The 22,111-nt window shown below is 33.1% G+C and overlaps 3 protein-coding genes across 3 annotated transcripts; 1 reads left to right on the top strand and 2 right to left on the bottom strand.

Moving 5' to 3' along the window:
- Window positions 1-345: 345 nt before the first annotated feature.
- On the bottom strand, window positions 346-4,962 carry LOC132732525 (ribonuclease P protein subunit p20-like). Its single transcript, XM_060718976.1, has 2 exons — window positions 4,382-4,962; window positions 346-412 (listed from the first exon to the last, which is right to left on the bottom strand). The coding sequence occupies exon 1, from the start codon at window positions 4,865-4,867 to the stop codon at window positions 4,382-4,384; it is 486 nt and encodes a 161-aa protein (XP_060574959.1). The 5' UTR covers window positions 4,868-4,962; the 3' UTR covers window positions 346-412.
- Window positions 4,963-5,116: 154 nt separating this feature from the next.
- LOC132732524 (RNA 3'-terminal phosphate cyclase-like protein) lies at window positions 5,117-15,769 on the top strand. The gene is made up of 9 exons (XM_060718975.1): window positions 5,117-5,321; window positions 9,194-9,265; window positions 10,251-10,426; window positions 11,689-11,763; window positions 12,384-12,508; window positions 13,116-13,241; window positions 13,769-13,928; window positions 14,676-14,779; window positions 15,513-15,769. Exons 1-9 carry the CDS (start codon window positions 5,192-5,194, stop codon window positions 15,673-15,675), a joined length of 1,131 nt encoding a protein of 376 aa, XP_060574958.1. The 5' UTR covers window positions 5,117-5,191; the 3' UTR covers window positions 15,676-15,769.
- Window positions 15,770-17,123: 1,354 nt separating this feature from the next.
- LOC132732538 (dentin sialophosphoprotein-like) lies at window positions 17,124-19,882 on the bottom strand. Its single transcript, XM_060719014.1, has one exon. It carries the CDS (start codon window positions 19,734-19,736, stop codon window positions 17,307-17,309), a length of 2,430 nt encoding a protein of 809 aa, XP_060574997.1. The 5' UTR covers window positions 19,737-19,882; the 3' UTR covers window positions 17,124-17,306.
- Window positions 19,883-22,111: the final 2,229 nt, after the last annotated feature.

Here is a 22,111-nt window from a genome sequence, read left to right as displayed (position 1 = left end):
GAAATATCCAGCTTCCTGATAGAGGGTAGCCATTCAAACTGATGCTAAAATTACATGTGCTTCATAAAATTACCATTTCAAAGAAACTCTTTAGGCAAGGCTTATTCTGCCCACAGGCATTATTCAAATAATTTTTGTAGAATATTCCCTGGCAATTAACACTACATAAACAAACATCTAAGCTTAGGAAAGGAAAAAAACATTTTCCTGGTGTATTGAATGAGCTTGGCAATTGTTTATTTAAATAGTGAATACCCGGTACAGAAAACAATTCGCCCAGTTAGACTTTGAGAAAATTCAAGTTCTGTCTAATATTTCAGTTTCTTCTCTTTTCCAATGAAATGGTCTTCATGATTGCCAGTCTCGCACATCTGAACTTGTTGGTTCTATTTCTTGTTCAACCTTTGGAAATCTGTAAAAAGAAAAAAGAGAAAATGATTGTGCCTGTATTTTCCTATCTGAAATAGATGCTTCCATACATTTAACTTATAACAAATGATTCAGATTTAAGTTTTAACAGGTTTTCAGTGCTGTTTTGCATATTTGGTACTTTTGACACAAATTCTGTGAGGTAGGAATGTGATTTACAGCTATGAAGTTAAGACCCCATATATGCCCCATTTGTTCTTCATTTAAGCCAAATGTGGGCACTAGTCAAAAAGTTTAGACGTTATACCCTTAAGATAATTTTATTGAGTACATTTATATTGGGCAAGCTTAAGAAAAGTTAAATATCTTAATTAAAGCAACAACACATTTATAGGACTAGAGTGGGAATCTGAGTAAAACCACCAACCTTCCAAACCCTAGCTGGATGTAAAAAATGTGATTCTAAAGCAGGGTGGTGAGGGGGAATCGCATGATTCTTAATCAGGTACCCTGGGAGGTCTCAATTTAACATAAATAGTTTTAAATAGATATGTGTCTATTTATTTGAGTTTGATACACATATCCCCATCGAACAATGTTAATCACTTAATTGAAGCTTCTTAGTATAAAGTATATCAGAGTATATCAGACTTAAATTTTATGATACAAAGCCCACAAAAATGAGCAGTGTCAAACCTTATATATATTATGGCATTAAATATTATTTTGACATAATTTGGTCATTCATTAAAGTATGTTAATACATTGAACATGTGTAAGAAATGCAATTTTAATTTTGAATCAATTAATAAATTTTCTTGGATATAGATACTTTAAATGTTAAACATTAATTTCATATGCAGTGACATACATGTACATCATAAATTATGGACTTAAAAATATGCTCTAGACATGAATTGTTTTTGTTTGTTTTGGGTTTTACGTCACATCCACACAGTATAGGTCAAATCGCGACGTTCCAGCTTTTACTGGTGGAGGAAGACATCAGGTGCCCTTCCTAGCATTATTTCAGGCACGAACGAGCACCTGAGTAGAACCATCGACGTTCCGTAACCTAGCTGGATAGCTTCCTCAAATGAAAGAATCCAAAGTTCCTGTCGGGATTCGAACCCACAGCGGTGAGGGGCAAGTGATTTGAAGTCAAAGACCTTAACCACTCGGCCACGGACGCCCCAGACATGAATTGAATATGAAACATTACAAAGTGCAAGAACTAAAATGTTAAAAAAAAAACACTAAATAACTTCAAAATTTTGCAAAAAAAGAAAAGAAAAAGAATTATCGTTCTTGGAAAATGTTTGTTTCATCAACAAGTTTTTTTTCTTCAAAATTTTAAGTTCCAAGTTGATACCTATAAAAATTACTTTAGTTTTGCAAATTAAATGCGAAAAATTACAAAGGTCAATAACTCCAAAATTATATATTACATAGTTATGGTTCTAAAACAATGCACTTCTCTTTCAGTGAAATTTCAAGTTAATTAATATCTTTAATTGACACTTTTGATACTTTTTAAGTTATAATCTTGCCTACTTTTAGTATGAAAAAAAAAATACAAAGGGCAGTAACTCCAAAATTATGCAAAAGAGAGTTACATGTATGGTTCTAAGACTCTTTCTAAGACAGTCTGATTTCAATATTTGGCAGTCATTTTTTACTTTAAATATACATTAAAGAGTGCTTTCTAAGTTTTGAGGTGGCAGGATGACTGTCTCGAATGCAATAGCAGCATCTTAATGACAACTCTGCCATTACAAAAATCAAATAATAAAATGTTTTCAGTATAAAAAAAATTTAAAATGCAATAACATACTATTTGGCTAGAAAAAAATTCATTAATTTACAGTGAAATTGCAAGCCTGACTTGCTTGTAATTTAGTAAATATTAATTAATGTGAGTATTAAGTTCCTATATATAAAATGTTCTATGTCAGTCAAAGTCTTTATACATGTAACAGGTTATAGAAAGCAAAATTTATAAGCAGCCAGATACATGTAAGGGTAATGTAACGATTCGCCACACTAACGATTCGCCACATAACGATTCGACACAGAGTAATAACGATTCGCCACAGTTAAATAACGATTCGCCACGTGTTCAAATACAAACTTTTTCACACCTGTTTTCAAATTGTTGATGGAAACTTTTTTCCATTTTACATTTCATTTGTTAATTACATAAATTAATTACACTGAATAAAGCTTTTATTGAATAAAAAACACACGAAAACCAAATATTTTATTAACAAAATTACATAACACATTTTATAACTTCGTTATTTATATAAACTGGAAAAATATAATAACAAACATTTATAGAATAAAAACACATGAAAATAAATATTTTATTACCAAAATTACATCACACATTGTAGATGAGAAAAACTTCGTTATTTATATAAACTGGAAAATTATACGAAAACAGCTTTTATTGAATAAAGACACATGAATATTTTATTACCAAAATTACATTACACATTGTAGATCTATAAGTTAAACTTCGTTATTTATATAAACCGTAAAATTAAAAGAAAACAGCTTTAATTGAATAAATGAAAATAAATATATTTTATTACCAAAATTACATTACTGTACACATTTTAGATAAGTTATTTATATAACTAACATATTTTATCATAAAATTTACATACATAAGCTTAATTGCCGCATTGTTTTGAAATCTGCTCACATTGTCAGATAATTAAAGGATTATTTCGGCGTTAATTAAATATTTATACAATTTAAGGTGATTGGCTTGTTAAAATAAAAGGTGTGACAAATGTTTTAGATATGCGTTCTTTAATCAATTATCGTAAATCAATTTTCGTAATGATCGCATGTTTTTGCAATATTTTTTTTTATTATTTGACATATATATAATATATGAAATATATATTTATTTCTATGAATGATAATGATATTGTGATGTTCTTTGTTCCTTTATTTGCAGCTGTCTGTTCTCCGTAAGAATGTCATCAGTTAAAACTTTTTATGCTCTTCTTATTATTTTTTTCTTTGCTTTGGTCATGTGACCACAGAATTATTATATTTGTAATTATTGTATGTAACGAGATATACTGTAAATGTATATATAAGTTACCGAAATAAACTATTTCTTCTCTTCTTCTTATATTAATTGACATTTATGTTTATGATTAATCAACATATATAATTACTTTCTTGTAAATGTACTCCTACAGGTAATAATGTTACTTTGATAAATTGAAAATCCGCGATGGGGGCTTTAAGTTCATGTTACTTGTATTAAGAAACATTATTAAATTATTGTCATTGTCAAATTATTAAAACAAAAGGAAAAAGTTTGTTGATAACTAAAAAAATCATTGTTAGATCTATAATCATACTGTGGCGAATCGTTATTTAACTGTAGCGAATCGTTATTACTCTGTGGCTAGTCAAAATATATTGACGTGCCAAAGCTTGATTCTGAGATATTTTTCGTTCTGGGGCAGAATCTCGCTTTAAGAGGCGAGATATTGCCCAGACACGAAAATAGCACAATATCTCGTCGCGCAGTACAATTAGTTGGACTACTCTGTGGCAAATCGTTATGTGGCGAATCGTTAGTGTGGCGAATAGTTACTAATTCCATGTAAGTCAGTACAGTCTCTGATGCAGTATGGTATTCTGAGGCACCCAGGTTCGAGTCCCCATTAGGCTGCACATATTTCTCATCCTGTGACATTTGGAGCGTAATTTGGCCGAGTCATTAGGAAATGTTTTCTGTACACATAAAAAATTCAAGGATAGATTTTAATAAAGTGAGGGAGTAGATCACGGAATAGAACTGTACACACTATGGTATTTTAATTCCTAGGGTCCGGGGTTCGAATCCTGATAATGCTCCACATATTTTTTCACCCTGTCGCAGATGTTTGTTTTCTTGTTGTATTAAACTTAGAGCATCACGCAACTGACGAGAAGTTTAAAAGGTAAAAAAAAAACACTTTCAAACCCTGATCAATTTTACCTATTTTTTCAAATGTTTCTCAATTTTAGCAAGCTGTTTGCTTGCACTTTCACCATCTGGTCTAAAGACTCTAATATGAATTGCAGAATTATTTCTCGACACAGTTTCAGCGTCTCTGTCATCTTTTAGCGGCTCAATGTCATCTGTTAGCTCCACTGTTGAAGTATGAGCAGCCACCTCTACCGTGCCTGTTCCATTACTTTTCAACTGATTTGCTAAATTTATTGCCCTGTTAATTGCTATACCAAGTCCATGTATACATACTAAATTCCCATTGTCAAGAATCTTCTGGCACCTTTCTAATTGCTGTTTATAATTTGTACGGTTTGAGACATAGACATCACAATCTCGTTTTGGAAGTTTTCTTGGTAGCCGTTTTCTAAGGACACATTCTTCATTGTCAATCATATCTTTTATCGCAGATAAGCGGGCTTTACTATTCTCTTTCAATTTAGGTTCTTTCTTAATCACATTACTGGATGCCATGCTTCTAAATGCAGAGCCTTAGATAACAAAATATTTCACTGCACTGCAAAAGAAATTGTGCCGAAGAGTAAACTTTATGCGAATTCAGAGTCAGTATTTGCGTGTCATCGAATTTTTTTCATTAACGTTTCAACGTTTTTAAAAAGATGAATGCAATTTAAAATATTCCTTATACTTACTTTGAGGGATTAAATTTGTTTTTTACTTAGCTACTTTCATTTACTCCAAACTTTATAGGGTTTTATTGATTCGAAACGACGTTCTCGAAGCTAGCAAACCAATCTGTCAAAACCCACGTGCGTCTTGTAAACAAACGCAAGTACAATGTCTCAAAAACCCTTAACATATGATGGATGCAACTTTCTCCGTCAACGTCTCGTGTTGGCAACACTAAGCGGAAAGACAGTGAAGATAAAAGGCATAAGAAGTAAAGATGACAACCCAGGATTGAAAGGTATAAAATTAAATAATATAGTTTGTTTATAAAACTTGATCAGTTTATTTACAACCCATGATCTCACAGCAACAAAAACAAAGATCTTTTTTTAACAAATGTATTGACACCAGATCATTCCCTGACATTGCTTTATGGTAAATATTACTATTGTAGTAATCATTATGATCACAAATAGACGTTCAAGCAATTTTTGATGTGAGTTATAAATGTCTTAAATGCATAATATACATGTACACAATGTAGGTGTTTTCTCATTCATGAATTTGTATAGATTTAATTAAATACATATATTAATCAATATAATATATTATATTGATTAATATATGTATTTTCAGAGCTACAGATAAGCTTTTGAGTTAATTGGGTATTTACCCCTGGACTTGACAAGCAATTGGGTAACACAGAAACAAAATTGGGTATCATTGAAAAATTTATTGGTTTGCATAGATTTGCATCGGTCAAAATATTGTCCAGGATCTCGGAAACAATAGACACAAAGACTGTAAACAAACATTGTCTAAAAAGTTCATTTAACAAATTTTTTACAACATCTGGCTCGGTAAAATAACCAAATATTTGCATTGAAATAATTAATTTTTATCAGCCCCGTTTCGCCATTTTGTTGAAGCAGAAAGTAAATAAATCTTAGTCTGGACTGCTATTTTGCTATCTCTCATAAGTATATAAAGCTTTTCCGCGAAAAAATATCTTTAAACCAGTCTACTCAATTGTTCCCGGTTAACAAATGGAAAACGAAAGTACAGAAAGGGAAACAGGCTATTTTCGGATTTGTTTGGCAGTTTTTGCTAGGTGAATTATGGTCCAAGATATTGAAAATACGCTAAAGTATCAAAAAAAATTGGGTACTGATATTTTGATTTGCGTTTTTATTACGCAAAGATTTTATTTTATTTGGGTAAATTGGTCAAAATTATTGGGTAATTACGCAGATACTCTGCTTATATGTAGCACTGTATTTTATTAAATTTAGACATTTTTCACATTATTGAACTGTCTGTACCAGAGACACACATCAGATACATTTGTACAATATACATAATAACATGTATTTAACAGTGTAATGTCTTTGTCTGTACTTGTCCAATATATCAGACGTTATGGGCTTGTTATAGTTTATGTCGGTCAAGACCGATGACGTTGCTTTACCCAGAAGCAAAAATGTATCAAAGTGACGGGGTTGGTCTATTTAAGACTACTCTGGGACAGAAAGATACACATTTTTAGTCCCAGGACAACCCCAAGACACCCCAAGAAACTTACATATTGTGTAAATTGGGAGTGTTATTATATACGACAACTGATTATTTAAGTGTCATCTTGTTACTGTCCAATAAATCAAATATTGTCAATTGTGTATGGAATTTTTTCATCACTAAAATATTTATTGATATGCTCTTTAATATAAAAAAATATTTTGATTAAAATCAACTTTACTGAAACAATAAGATTATGTTAATCTAATGAAATGTGGGACAGATGAAATAAAAAAAGATCATTATTATGAAACAGAATATGATCGATCATTTAATAATCAGGCATCAAAAATTTGTCACTCATAAAATGACATTGTTGCAAAAACTAAACCAAAATCCCGCAACCTTGGCATTACTTCATTGTTGTAAACTATTTTGCACAAAAAAAGAATATATTTATAATATTAAATGAAGGGAGATAATTCAATCTGTACATGTGCATAGTTACCTCCCGTAAACAATGTAAAATTAAGACCATATTTACATGTCGGTAAAAGTGTCTTGGGATAATCTTTGGGTGTCTTGGCATAGTTTAGGGTAGTCTAGGGATGTCTTGGCGTAGTGTTTTGGTGTCTTGGTGAAGTCTTTGGGTGTCTTGGCGTAGTCTTGGGGTGTCTTGGCATAGTCTAGGGGTGTCTTGGCATAGTCTTTGGGTGTCTTGGCATAGTCTTGGGGTAGTCTAGGGGTGTCTTGGGGTAGTCTAGGGGTGTCTTTGGGTAAATAGACTAAAACTGTTCACTATTTAGGGGGGAAAATGTGTAAGTGGCTGGATAGTTCTGTCGATAGGTAGAGCTGTTGAATGACTGTATTCCAAGAGTCTGGGGTTTGAGTCACGGCCAGTTTGCACATTTTTCTCACCCTGTGGTACTTTCAGATGTATAATAGATGGTATTGATTCCGCTGAACTACATTCAAATTAAGTTCATAACAAGTACGCCAAGGTTACTGAGTATGGAAGACATGCAAACATTATTAGTTAATATTTTACTTTGTAGGCAAATAGCTTTTGATATGAAAGAATAAATGCTTTTCATGCATTGTTAATCAATTACTAATAAATTAACTGATCATTATAGGGTTTTTTTAGCTCACCTGTCACAAAGTGACAGGGTGAGCTTTTGTGATCGCTTTTCGTCCGGCGTCCGTCCGTCCGTCCGTAAACTTTTGCTTTAAATGACATCTCCTCATAAACCACTGAGCCAATTTCATCCAAACTTCACAGGAATGTTCCTTTGGTGGTCACCTTTAAAAATTGTTCAAAGAATTTAATTCCATGCAGAACTCTAGTTGCCATGGCAACCGAAAGAAAAATCTTTAAATATCTTCTTTTAAACAACCCTAAGAGCTAGCGCTTAGATATTTGGCATGAAACATCTTCTAGTGAGTGTCTACCAAGTTTGTTCAAATAAAAGCCCTGGGGTCCAAATTGGCCCCGCCCCAGGGGGTCATTGATTTTCCCTATATGCATATAGTAAAAACTTAAAAAATCTTCTTTTAAAGAACCCAAAGAGCTAGAGCTAAGATTTTTGGCATGAAACATCTTCTAGTGAGTGTCTACCAAGTTTGTTCAAATAAAAGCCCTGGGGTCAAAATTGGCCCCGCCCCAGGGGGTCATTGATTTTCCCTATATGCATATAGTAAAAACTTAAAAAAATCTTCTCTTAAAGAACCCAAAGAGCTAGAGCTAAGATATTTGGCATTAAAACATCTTCTAGTGAGTGTCTACCAAGTTTGTTCAAATAAGAGCCCTGGGGTCAAAATTGGCCCCGCCCCAGGGGGTCATTGATTTTCCCTATATGCATATAGTAAAAACTTTAAAAAAACTTCTTTTAAAGAACCCAAAGAGCTAGAGCTAAGATATTTAGCATGAAGCATGTTCTAATGGGTGTCTACCAAATTTGTTCAAATAAAAGCCCTGGGGTCAAAATTGGCCCCGCCCCGGGGGTCATTGATTTTCCTTATATGTGTATGGCAAAAACTTAAAAATCTTTTTTGAAAAAACCCATATAGCTAGAGTTTAGATATTAAGCATGAAACATCTTCTAATCAGTGTCTACAAAGTTTGTTCAAATAAAAGCCCCGGGGTCAAAATTGGCCCTGCCCCGGGGGTCATTGATTTTCCTTTTTTGGGGTCATTGATTTTCCTTTTTTGTGTATAGCAAAAACTTAAAAATCTTCTTTGAAAAAACCCATATAGCTAGAGTTTAGATATTAAGCATGAAACATCTTTTAGTAATTTCTACAAAGTTTGTTCAAATAAAAGCCCTGGGGTCAAAACTGGCCCTGCCCCAGGGGTGTCATTGTTTTTAACTATATGTGTATAGTAAAAACTTAAAAAATCTTCTTTTAAAAAACCCAATGAGCTAGAACTTAGATGTTTAGCATGAAACATCTTCTTATGGGTGTCTACCAAGTCTGTTCAAATAAACAAATAAAAGCCCTTGGGTAAAAATTGGCCCGGGGGGGGGGGGGGGCTATATACAGGTGAGCGACCTCAGGGCCATCATGGCCCTCTTGTTTATCTTTGATAACAAACTAATTTACATATGCATGTTCATGTATATATTTGATAATGGTTTCTTTTCTGTTTTGTAGATTTTGAAGCAAGTTTAATTAGACTTTTGGACAAATTGACTAATGGGTCGAATATTGTTGTTACTGAAACAGGTGAGTGAGTCTAAAATCTTTACATACTGATTGATTCACCCTGAAAGAGTTTTTTTGAAGATAAGTAAGAGATTTAAATATCAAAGTTGGAAACATTGAGCTACCAACAGTTACAGAACCTAGTCAGACTGAATGGATGACATCACTTTGATAATCCCATCTAACAATGATGCTTAATAGATAAATATCAGGAATAAATAAAAGATATGAAACTTATAAACCAAAAAAAAATTCTAGATAATTTTTAGCTAATTTATGTGAATTTTATATATATCTTATGTTTTTCTACCTTAAATTACAATATTTTTTCACTGAACAATTTTGTGTTCTATTTAAGATTTACATGTTATTTAAATAACTTTTAATTAATACACATGTTTCCTAAAAATTAGCATAAACCAAATTTCAAGATGGGTGCTGGTTTAAAAATCTTCTCATGAACCAATAAAGGGGTTTTCATTTCACTCAAAATTAGTTTTCTACAAAGATCTAGAAAGATCTGTGGGAAAAACCCCATCTTTGTCAAGTTCCGAAGGGTTTGTATGGACAAGCCCAGGAGTGGTTTTGTTACTCAGATTTATACATGTATACAAGAATATATACATGTAGATATCTTGGGCTTATATGTCACACACTCAACCGCCTCCGTGGTCGAGGGGTTAGAGTCAATGACTTCTAATCCAGTTACCACTCTGGCATGGGTTCGATTCTAAGGAGATGCTTTGGTAGTTTAGCGTGGAGGAAGGTACTCTAGTACTGGTGTAACTCTCCAGGAACGATGGTTAGGAAACTACCCGCCTATATGACTGAAATACTGTTGGGAAAAGGCATAAAATGAAACAAACAAACAAATGTCACACACTCCTTTAAATTAATGATACATATATAGAACAAAAGTTTTTGAAAGTCCTCTCCTTTGAAAGTAAAAGGTCCAAAATTTAGACCTGCAAAATGTTTTTAAAATGTTTTTTCTTTTCTTTTCTAGGTACCAGTTTATTGTATCATCCAGGACTTCTGATTGGTGGAAAAATTGAGCATGAATGTAATCTACAGCGTTCTATTGGCTATTTCCTAGAAGTACTGATGTGTTTAGCTCCATTTTGTAAGAAACCACTTCATGCAGTGCTGACTGGCATCACTAATGATCAAGTAGATCCTTCGGTATGTATTTATTTCAAAATAATAACAAAATATAAGGATAACTTGCGATTCAGTTGTTAGAAAATTTGAATGATTTTGTGTCCTTTATTAAGGAGGTAGTCAAACCTTTGTAATGTTTTATTGGTAAATAGGCAGTGTTTAGGTGTGTATCAGTCATGGAGTGATTTGTCTTTTAAAAATCTAGAATAAATAACTCTTGTTTTACTCACTGATTACGTGTAGATTATTTATTTTTTATTGATTTTAATGATGATATCATAAAAAATGGTATCAGCTGTTTGAAATTCATACCAGATCAAGATGGTGCAGAAATAAACTTACTTTTCATCTACATTGCATGTACATTATGTGTTAAAGCAATTCATGCATAGTTAAATTTCTGTATTACTGCAAGCTGTGTTTAATCATGTTTAACTATTGATTTGAGAAATGTGAAGCTCTGTGTTTGATTATAAATTATGTCATGGTCTTGAAGTGAGGTACACTGCTGATCCTTTTACCAGGCTACCGGCACTGATCTAATGTTAGCACTAATCTGTTGTTGTCAGCACTAATATGTTGTCCAAACTAATATGTTTCCAAACTTATATGTTGTCCAAACTAATATGTTGTCCAAACTAATCTTTTGTCAGCACTAATATGTTGTCCAAACTAATATGTTGTCAGCACTGATATGTTGTCCAAACTAATATGTTGTCCAAACTAATATGTTGTCAGCACTAATATATTGCCCAAACTAATATGTTGTCAGCACTAATATGTTGTCCAAACTTATATGTTGTCCAAACTAATATGTTGACCAAACTAATATGTTGTCCAAACTAATATGTTGTCCAAACTAATATGTTGACCAAACTAATATGTTGTCCAAACTAATATGTTGTCGAAACTAATATGTTGTCAGCACTAATATGTTGACCAAACTAATATGTTGTCAGCACTAATATGTTGTCAGCACTAATATGTTGACCAAACTATTATGTTGACCAAACTAATATGTTGTCAGCACTTATCTGGTGTCTGTTGTTCACACTAATCTGTTGACAGCACTGATCTGTTCTTCAGTTTCTCAACATTGGCCTTATTTAACACTTTGTCTTCAGTCAAATAATAATGTTGTATGTTTGCTGATTGAAACATTGTAGACTTAATAATACTCACCATATCTTTATCTACATGTATAGATATGTTTGATCAAGACATTTACATGTGCTTTATCTAGTTGCTGTTCTAAATGATATTTTTTATATTTCCATGTTTAGGTTGACATGATAAAACTCTCCACCATTCCAGTTTTAAAGAGATTTCTTGGGACAGATGATGGCTTAGAACTCAAGGTAAACTTGTACTTGATCAATACAGTAACCATACAAATATTCTCTTTAAGGTTAGAATTGCTCTAACCATTGGTTACTTTTGACACTTATAAAGAAAAATTTTAATATCTTCTTCTCAGATACTTACAGATAGTACAAATGTATTGCCAGATAAATCAGAGTTTATATCATATACATGACATATAGTATTTTACGTTTTATATTCACTCTTGGTCTAATTGCATTTAGTTACTTACTATTTTGAGCCTTCATTTGTTATATAACATATTGAAAATAAATGACCAAATGCCATTACATTGTATCTCAAAGGAATGTTCTTTACTATAATATCCATTTTGCTTGTGTCGTTATAACTAAATTCAGTTTCTTTTCATATTCTGAGGTACTGAATACTTATCAATAGTGATTATTATTATATAATGGGATATCAAATCAACAAATTTGCTTGTTTGAATCAGATTTGGAATAATCATTAGATATTGCTATAAGTAAGGCTAAAGTAAGTTTTGAATTATTAAAAAAAAAAAAACATTGTAAATTAATCATGATAATAAAAAGTTGGCATCTTACTAAGGCAGAAATTGCATGCATTTAAAACATTATATTTTGGTTAATTATAGGTAACTAAACGAGGAGCTGCACCAGAAGGTGGAGGAGAGGTTTTATTTCGATGTCCATGCCGACAGAAACTCAGACCTATAAATTTTACAGAACCAGGAAAAGTTAAAAGAATCAGGGGTGTTGCGTATCCTTTCTTAAATTGTCTGTAGGAGAATTTTGGGTTTATAGAGCAGATTCTGGTAAAAAAAAAAAGAATCAGTAAATATTTTTCATAGCATAATTAAATTCAGCATAAAAATTTTGCAGATTGTTCAAAGGAGCATACCCACATATTTTGTGTTACTTTTTATAAAAGCTAAAAAATATTTTAATAAGTAGAAATGTTGTAAAGAGTATAAGCTGTAATTTGCTGAATATTAGTTATGTGTTTGCCCAGCTTTGAATTTGGAATAGTCCATTTCAAGTTGAAGGGATTTCAGTATCAAAATGTAAACATTAAGATAAATGTAACAACAGTATAGAGCCTGGTCACATCCCTGTTGACTGATTGTGGTCTGCACTGGTGGCATGGATAGAATATGTTGCTGCCAGCTGGCTAAGGGTAAAATATGACAAGTGGCATCAGGATTATGTCATTCAGTAAGTTTTTCACTGTAATACATTTGATTGATTGATTAATCCCTAATCTGAATCAGCATCGCCGATTAATTTTGATAACCAATAATTCTGATAACCAATGATGACAAGTGACCAATTATAAAATGTTGCAATTTTCTTAACACAATCTTAAGTTGGGTCACAAGAATGTCACCGGCCACAGCGAATCGTGTTGTTGATGCCACAAGAAGTGTTCTCAATTCTTTCCTGCCCGATATTTACATCTACACAGACCATATGAAGGGTGCTCAATCTGGAAAGTAAGTTTTCTATCAAGTTAATGATGATTTATATAGTTATGTATTTATATATTATATTTTATAATGTAGGCAGTGAATTATGATACTAGTACATGTAGTTTCTTTCGATGTGCTACATGTACTCCTTGTTAAAAAAAAAATTATATTGAAAATTGTTAATTGGCATGGAGTTGTGGTTGTCAGTTGTCCATCCTGCATGATGCATTATTAAAACAACATCTTCTTGAAAACCACATGTAAGACTTTAACCACAATTTACAGGAATGTTCTTAAGGTGGTCAATAAAAAATTTGGTTTATACAGAATTTATTTTTAGTTCGATTGTGTAGGAAGCTATAAGCTTATAGACACACTTTCGAATCCGTTCCTGGAACCAACCAGTATTGAGCAATGAGTGTAAAGTTTCTTGCTCAAGGAAACAACGGCTAGCCCCTGTTGGGTTTGAACCCACACGGCTAGTGATCATAAGATTACTTGTCCGAAAAAGTTTTTAGAGATGGATAAAATATTTCTTCAATCATTTTTAGGTCACCAGGGTTTGGTCTGACTTTGGTAGCTGAGACAACTGATGGGGCTTTCTATGCAGCTGAGATGGTATCTAATCCTAAAGGATCAAACCAGGGACCTACAGTTCCAGAGGATCTTGGTAAAGAGGCTGCAAAATATCTACTACAGGAAATATACAGGGTAAATTGCAATGTTTGCAAATTGATTTCATGCCCTGATTATATAGTTTTGCCATTGTCTGTCTCATTGATACACTGTCCATACATGGACTGGTTTGTGTCAGATGTAACTACTGTCCCCATGAACTACTCATTATGTTTGAACTTGTGCACCTGGGTATGTTGGAACAAATTTATTCGAAGTTGGCAGAGTAATGCCCCCTGATTAAGCACAACATAGCAGTATTGCAGTCTAACTCTAAGAAAGATTTTACTGTGAGAAGTACAGTCTTAATTTTCAAAGATGAATTTGCTTAACAATTGATATTACAGAAATTGATTTAGAAATCAATGTGTAGAGATAAATTCAATACACCAGAATTGTAGTATTACATAATTTTACTATAACATGTACATAAATTTGTAATGTCGTAAAGGAATGGGCTGTAAATTTAGGATTTTAGTCTTGCTGGATGATTCCAATTTTTTTTATATATATATATTTGTGTTTTGTCATCAGCCTGTGGGTCATGTCTTTCGTAATGATTGATAGTGATACTGGTGATTACATATAACTGTTTCATTATCTTAAACTGTACTAGTCAATATGCAGGTGTTTGGCAAGCTGATTTGAATATCACTTGTCAGTATCACGATACATATTGTCTCGCATCTTGCCTGGTAATACACATCCCTTGTTTCTGTTTATTATATGAGGTTAATAAATGTATACTGATAAATTATTTTGAAAAATTAAATTTAATTTCAGGGTGGATGTGTTGATTCCATCAGTCAAAGTGTAGCAGCTTTAATGATGGTGTTAGGACAACAAGATGTTTCTAAATTACAGACCGGCCAACTAACAGATTATAGGTATATAATTAACAAACATTATAAGTAATATTAATGTCATAGTATTTCAACCTCCTTTATATTTCACACAGTCCATAATTTTCAGTAACTTCTTTTCATTTACCATTTATAGATCTCTATAGCATGCTTACATGATTTTCTTCACTAAAATTTATGATGACTGTTTTAAACATTTTAAGGGGCCTCTAAAACTGAAATAAACAAATATTTGAGTGGCCTCTTGTTTTCTTATCAAAAAATGGAATTGGATCTGTAGCGGTGGATAAAGCTTACAAAAGTTTGTTCATTTGACTTACCTTACCTTATAACTTATCAGTGTCAAGCCTTAGCTCTGATGTCTTTTGCAGTATCCATCTTTTTAAAAGTCGCCTAATATAGATTTATTATTAACTATAGTTATGAGAAACTCAGCGCAAACATAAAATGAGTGTCGAAAGTTGGAATTTATAGTATAACAGTTTTAACTCGGTTTAGACACGGATGCTGGCAGCACCTGCTTCAACCCATGTCACCAGTGAAGACCAAGATCAGCCTGCATGCCTATTTGATCATGGTCAACACTAGTTCCTGTCCAGTATAAATCTATTTTTGCGACTTCCCCTAGAAATGAAAAATGGTTTAGTCCAGATTGAAAAAATGAACATGTCCATGTAAAGTATTTAGCTTTGTAATGATTAAACTAAAAATTGTGAGGGCTTTTTTCTTATAAGACTGTATTTATTTTCTGTTGTAGCATACAGTATCTTCGTCATATCCGAGATTTTTTCCAAGTGATGTTTAAAGTGGATCCTCAGACAGTTAGTGAAGAGAAGGAGGATATGAAACTTGGTGGTGAAAAATTATTACTAACATGTGTCGGTGTAGGATATTCGAATCTCAGCAAGAGAATTACATGATCATAATTGTTCTTATTAATAATTGAAATTAAAACTTGCCATTCTGCATTACCTAGATGGATTCCAGTAGCCACAGTTGGGGGCATGATTTCTAAAACAAGTGTATGATGCATCATTTGTTTAAGCTTGTTTTTCATTCATCTGGCAAATAAATAGCAGAAAGCTATTTTTTCTTCTTAGACAATCATCAGAAGGTGTCAAGCAGAGATCAGCAACTGGTTTGGAATATAGTGGCTATAAACGCATTCAGTTTCAAATTGGCATCACTTTAACAAATGAAACCCATGTTTATTAATAGACATATGAGATAATATTTGAAATTTGTTTATAAAAGCATAGATTATATGATAGGTTAAAATACTTACCATTTACTTTGTGAAAATGAAATTGTGTTTTGTGAAATGTGATCTGAAATGCTATTAAAAAATAACATGTAATGTAAATTGGGTTAGTTTTTACTGGCTAATTATCATAACTTTTGCAGATAGATTTATTATACTAGCAAAATTGAAACAGAAGCATTAGTTATGAAGTATCAAGATTTGTTCAATTTTAGATAATTTTGGTCAGAAAAATATTTTCAGTTATACAAATATTATTAGATGTCCAAATTTGTATGCTACCAAAGCATCTGTTTTTCACCATTTACAAAGGCCAGTTCATGACATACAGGTAGTTGTTGATATAGATGCTAAATCAGACGTAATTTTTTTAATAGAGGTAAGTTTTTTAAAACGCAATATATAAATGTTCAACAATGAACGTGCACATTAGGATACATGTACATATTTATTAGAACATCTTTCTTGCCGGAATATTTGCACACATATACTTGTATTTTACATATCATTTGAAACATCTGCATTTGATACCTTTCTGTTTCCCATTAAATCTCCGGGATGGAGTCCTGCAATCCAGTTATGAATATAATCTACGATAACCTGGCCAGTGAATACATGTATGCTTACTTTTTTTACCCTGGAAAACCCAAATTCATGCCGCCAGTAAATGGTACATATTTATGAAAACAAAAATTAAACGGCCTGTTTGCTTCATGCATGATATGAAAAAAGACATTGATGGCACTTGAATTACAGACGACATATTTGTGTCACATATTTTCGCGGCCACCCTAGGTCTAACAGTCTAAATATATGACTTAAGATTGAGATACAAAAGCAATGTCGTCATTTATTGGTCGTTTTATCATCATCTTTTTAATAAAGAAAACATTGAGGCTATTTCAATCCGGGCTCCTAAGCTGTACAAACATCTTATCGTGCTTATTAAAGTGTTCTCTGTGTTTGGAATTGATTCTACATGTATTTCGATTAACATTATAAGGCCCGGGGTCTGTACTCTGCAACAAAATCTGCTTTTGTGCCTACACGGGCGAATGTGCCTTCATAAAGCACAAACTACACATAAAGGGTGTAAGGGATGTTTATACTGACTACCTTTCACAAATGTAGATATTTTATTTCATCAAGATGAAGTGTAAACATTGGGAATGCCACTTAACATCTATCATTCATATGCTGCTCACAAAGCATATAATACTTTATCTAACGTTCCTAGTCTCTAAAAACTATATGTTTGTTTTTACGAGTCTATTCATATGTAAAAGTCAGTCATTTTGATTGATCACTAGTATTCTCCGAAGCGTAACTGGTATATTCAAAACTGATACCCCCACTTGAATCGGTACTTGATATGCTGTCTTCATAGACGCTACTCGTTAAACTATCATCTACTAATTGTTCGTTTGAAGTTTTCTTGATAGGATAATCCCTGGAACTTTTAGTGCTGGTACTTTGGTCATCTAAATCTTCGTCAGAATCCACGACAGCTTTTGTATCTGCTTCATTTAAGTCATTAGCATCGTCCGAGCTCTCTGAACTGTCCACATCTCTGTTTTTACCTTCATCATCATCTCTTACGTCTTGATTTGTGTCACCAATCGGGGCATTTTCAGCAAGTGCACAGATACTGCCACATGCCTCTTTTATTATACTGATAACATCAAATATAGATCGTGACCTTTCAAATGAAGTTGATAAATTTTCAATAGCCTCAACTGACATCGAGCTTGTTTTACTGCTACTACCGAAGTAATCACCAGATGAAGTACTATCCAAAGTGTCCGGATACAAGTCTTCAAACGAATCACTTGATATACTAGTATCTGGTAAAGAAGAGCTTTTTAAGTTTGACGAGACTGCACCGATGCTGGAAATATATTCTGCATCACTTGATGCACACTCCTGTTTGAATTGCAGTTTACAGATAGAATATAAAGAGCGGAGCAATGGACAATATTTATAATCTTCATCAGTAGATGAGAAGCACATGGCTAAATCATAGCTTTCTGTGCTGTGGCCATGATCATCGGCTGCTTCGTTGTCTGTTTTATTCGATACTTGAGCTAAATCAGACTCTTTGGCATCAATGTCATAATCAAAATCTTTATCATAATCCTCCGAAAATCCCCCTATTGTATCAAAGGGGAGTGTGCCCTCTTTGTTTTTCTCAATGCTGTTATCTTTTGAAAATGAATGTATTTCATTTTGATCTGATGCTGACCCGATTTCATCTGAAGTTGATTGTGACCCGTTTTCATCTGAAGTTGATTGTGACCCGAGTTCATCTGAATCAGATGTTGATTGTGACCCGTTTTCATCTGAAATTGATTGTGACCCGTTTTCATCTGAAGTTGATTGTGACCCGTTTTCATCTGAAGTTGATTGTGACCCGTTTTCATCCGAAGTTGATTGTGACCCGTTTTCATCCGAAGTTGATTGAGACTTTATTTCATCTGAGGCTGACAGTGAACTCTTATCTAAAGTTTCCGTTGACCCCTTTTCATATGAAGTAGTATGTGATCCGGTTTCACCTAAAGTTGACTGTGATCCGTTTTCATCTGAGGTTGACAGTGACCCCTGCTCATCTGAAGTTTCTGGTGACCCGTTTTCATTTGAGGTTGCCCATGATCCGTTTTCATCTGAAGTTGATAGTGATCCATTTTCATCTGAAGTTGCATGTGACCCGTTTTCATCAGAAGTTGATTGTGATCCGCTGTCATCAGAAGTTGACCCGAAGCTACTTTCATCTGAAGTTGATACTGACCCGGTTTCATCTGAAGTTTCCGGTGACCCGGGTCCAGCCGAAGTTGATTGTGACCCGTTTTCATCGTCCGATGCTGTAGGTGACCAATTTTCATCAGGTGATTTCAAATTAGTACCTAAAGGAAGCTGTTGATCTGTTCTTTCTGGAGAACCATCATTCTTCTTAGGACTTGAAGAATGTCCTTGAGACAGTTCTCCCTTAAGTCCAGGCGAATTTGGTAATTCAGCTAAGTCATTGGCGGTTTCTTCATCCGTATTTTCCGTATAATAACTTCCCGCATTAAATGAACCAATCCCACGATGATTGTCTTTATTCATATCTTCATTGGAGTTTACTCTTGTTTTAGTATACGAACCTGCTCCACTTTCACTTTGATTGTTTTGTTTGGGGATGATATTGTTCACAACTTTATCATTACCGCTTAGTTCTGATGACACTTCATCATTACTTTTCACTTGTGATCCTTGATACGATTGTTTTATTTGACCGCCGCTTCCAATAATAATGTCATCTTCATTTTCATTCTGATTATTTTGGTTTATCTGTTCATACACATTGTAATTTGTATTGTTTTCAGGTGGAATAACATTTGCTACCTGTTGATTGTTGGAATAAGGATTAGTTCCTTCATCAGATGGCCCGCCTTCACTGCCAGTTCTAGAATTTTCTGAAATTTCATCAGATATTCCTCCGCCTTTTATTGGGGACTTCGAAACACTTGCTGTAACAGTAAATCCATACTCAAACAAAGACTGTCCGGTGTCGAAATCAAGTTTATTTACAAACCCTTGATCAGTGTCGTCTGCTAGATGTATCGCATCAGGAGAACCTGCAACGTCATAAATTCCTGGATCATTCCCGTACTCATCAAAGTCGGCAAGGTCATAGTCTATTGTTGTAGTCGGCTTAGACATTGTCGTCTGCTCGAAATCCATGGCAAAATTAAAATCTCGTGACGTTGAAACCGGAAGTGCGTGACTCGAACTTGTCAGTGCTAAGAGACAGACGGCAAATGGTATTACTCGGTACATCATCTGTTGAAATACATGTATAAACATATTAATAAACATGAAATTGCCTCTAAAATTCATGGAAGTAATTGAGCAATATCAAACAGAAATAATCAACCTTAAGTCGTAAAATGTGAAATACAAAAATTTAAATACAATGTCAAAAACATATTTCTTTCAGCTCGATTATGATGAAAGTTTCAAAATTATTTAAACTTTTCTTGTTGGTTCCTGGAAGTAACCAGTACTGAGCCATAATGATGAAGAATGGTCTCAAGCCCAAAATTCCTTTGTTGAGAGGAAGAAACCTTTCATCACTAAGGATCAATCCACAGCTTATTATAGCTTAGTCTGCCACATACAATGTATCATTAAATATACTTGTCTTCAAAAGAGTATACCACGGGACCTGTGCATTTGATATGGCTTTTATTCTTTTAATACAGATAGCAATTTTGTGAGTTGATTGTCTGCCGAATTTTGTGACACTTGTTAACTTGTGACTTATTAAAATAATGGCAGAACCTCCAGCATTTAGGTGGACAACGAACTAACTTAACTTTTGAACCAAAAACGAAATAATTTCATATAAATAAAGTAAAAAGGATTTTTTCATTTAGTTGTTATCATTTTAGTAAAGTTGTTGTATTATGCGTATGATATGTAATGTGTATAATAAACTTAAGAGTTAACATATTGCTCAGATACCAGTAATTAACCATATCATTACATGATGAATGATGAAATTCAATATACTGACAAATTCGATATACTGACATATCCTTTGGGAACCAACAGTGTCGTTGTAATGAGTCCTGGCTGTACTTGGAAATACTGAATTCAAACAATCAGTTCGGTTTGAAAAGAAACACTTTAACACCAACCGTAAAATGGTGTAAGTTTATTGTCTTTACATTTTGTTATTAATAATGCTGCAGTGATACCTTAAAAAGACATTACTTCTATCTAGATAACTTTTACAATAAAAGGAATTAAAAAAATCTCTTATGATCGGAACAACAAAGGTGAATTTATGGATCATCCTTTAATAAAAAAAGAACATATTCTGGTTGCTATTTTTTTTTCATTGATGTTTGTCCTATCAAGTCAACTGTGTATAATTCAAATCTGTTGGAATTAAATTTAAAGATTGCTTAAGCAGATAAAAGAAATATATATGCTAAAAATGTACGATGACCTATTCTTCCGTATGTTCATACTTTCCTTAGAACTGACATAGATATTTTAATCATATTCCATTGTTTTGTTTTTCTTATAAGAAACTGACTAAATTTTTATTAAAATATGTAAATGGATTTGTTAATATACGAAATCGGAAAAAGGTGAAAGAAGTTATAAAAACCAAATTGAATTTACTCATTCTAAACCTTTAAATAGTGCTAAAATGCTTACCTCTGTATATATCAAATTTGTTTTAGAAATAAAAAGAAGTCGGAAACATCACAAATGCCGCAAATTTTGACTGTCTAGCAAGAACAGGGGCGTAGTCTGATGATGGTTAATGAGGGGGGGGGGCACCATTTCATGTGGTTCGTGTTCATTTTTTCTTCTTATTTTCGCATGTATACAGCATATATACACGTATTTGCAAATTTTCATGTTTAGAAAAGTAAAATTTATCTTTGTTCTTTGAAAACGGCATGCGATTTTACATGCATGTTAATTTAAAATATTTAGTTTATGTACGTATTTGGAGGGGCTAGTGCTGTATAAAAACTAATCATTCTACATCCGCTGGTGGAAGCCGTTGTTTGTTTCTTTTGTTTTTTTCCAATAAAACAAATCAATCTTTCTTGACAAATGAGCATGTGAAAGGATCTATAACAAGCGCGAGATTAAAGGTATCCGTCAATCATAAGATAAAGCAGGCCAAATTTACAAGATTTGACCAAGACTGCTGTTATTTGATATAGGAACAGACAACGATATAGCCAAGCTGTATTTCTAAAACATGAACAGACGTCTGCTTTACAATTCAAACAGCAAAAATAAAGCGTGTGACAATAATAGACTGGCTTTATACAAAAAGCAACAAAACCTTTGCATTCTCTTTCAATCTAATTTCGATTAAAAATAGTACCAATTTATCAAGGAAGATCTTAGATGGCGGTAGTGAACGTATAATGCAAAGGGATTTTGTTGTTTCTGTGGCAGGTATAATTATATACATGTAACTATCCGGAAATGAAAGTACCATATACTGAGAAACCAATCCTGACAAAATTCTGTCAAAAAAACCTTTAAAAAAATGAAAAGGGTCAAGATAATGTGGAATCTTG

This window comes from Ruditapes philippinarum, unplaced genomic scaffold (assembly GCF_026571515.1).
Source record: "Ruditapes philippinarum isolate M1 unplaced genomic scaffold, ASM2657151v2 ctg576_1_1_1_1, whole genome shotgun sequence".
Classification (NCBI taxonomy): domain Eukaryota; kingdom Metazoa; phylum Mollusca; class Bivalvia; order Venerida; family Veneridae; genus Ruditapes; species Ruditapes philippinarum.
This window is presented reverse-complemented; position numbering and strand designations above follow the sequence as displayed.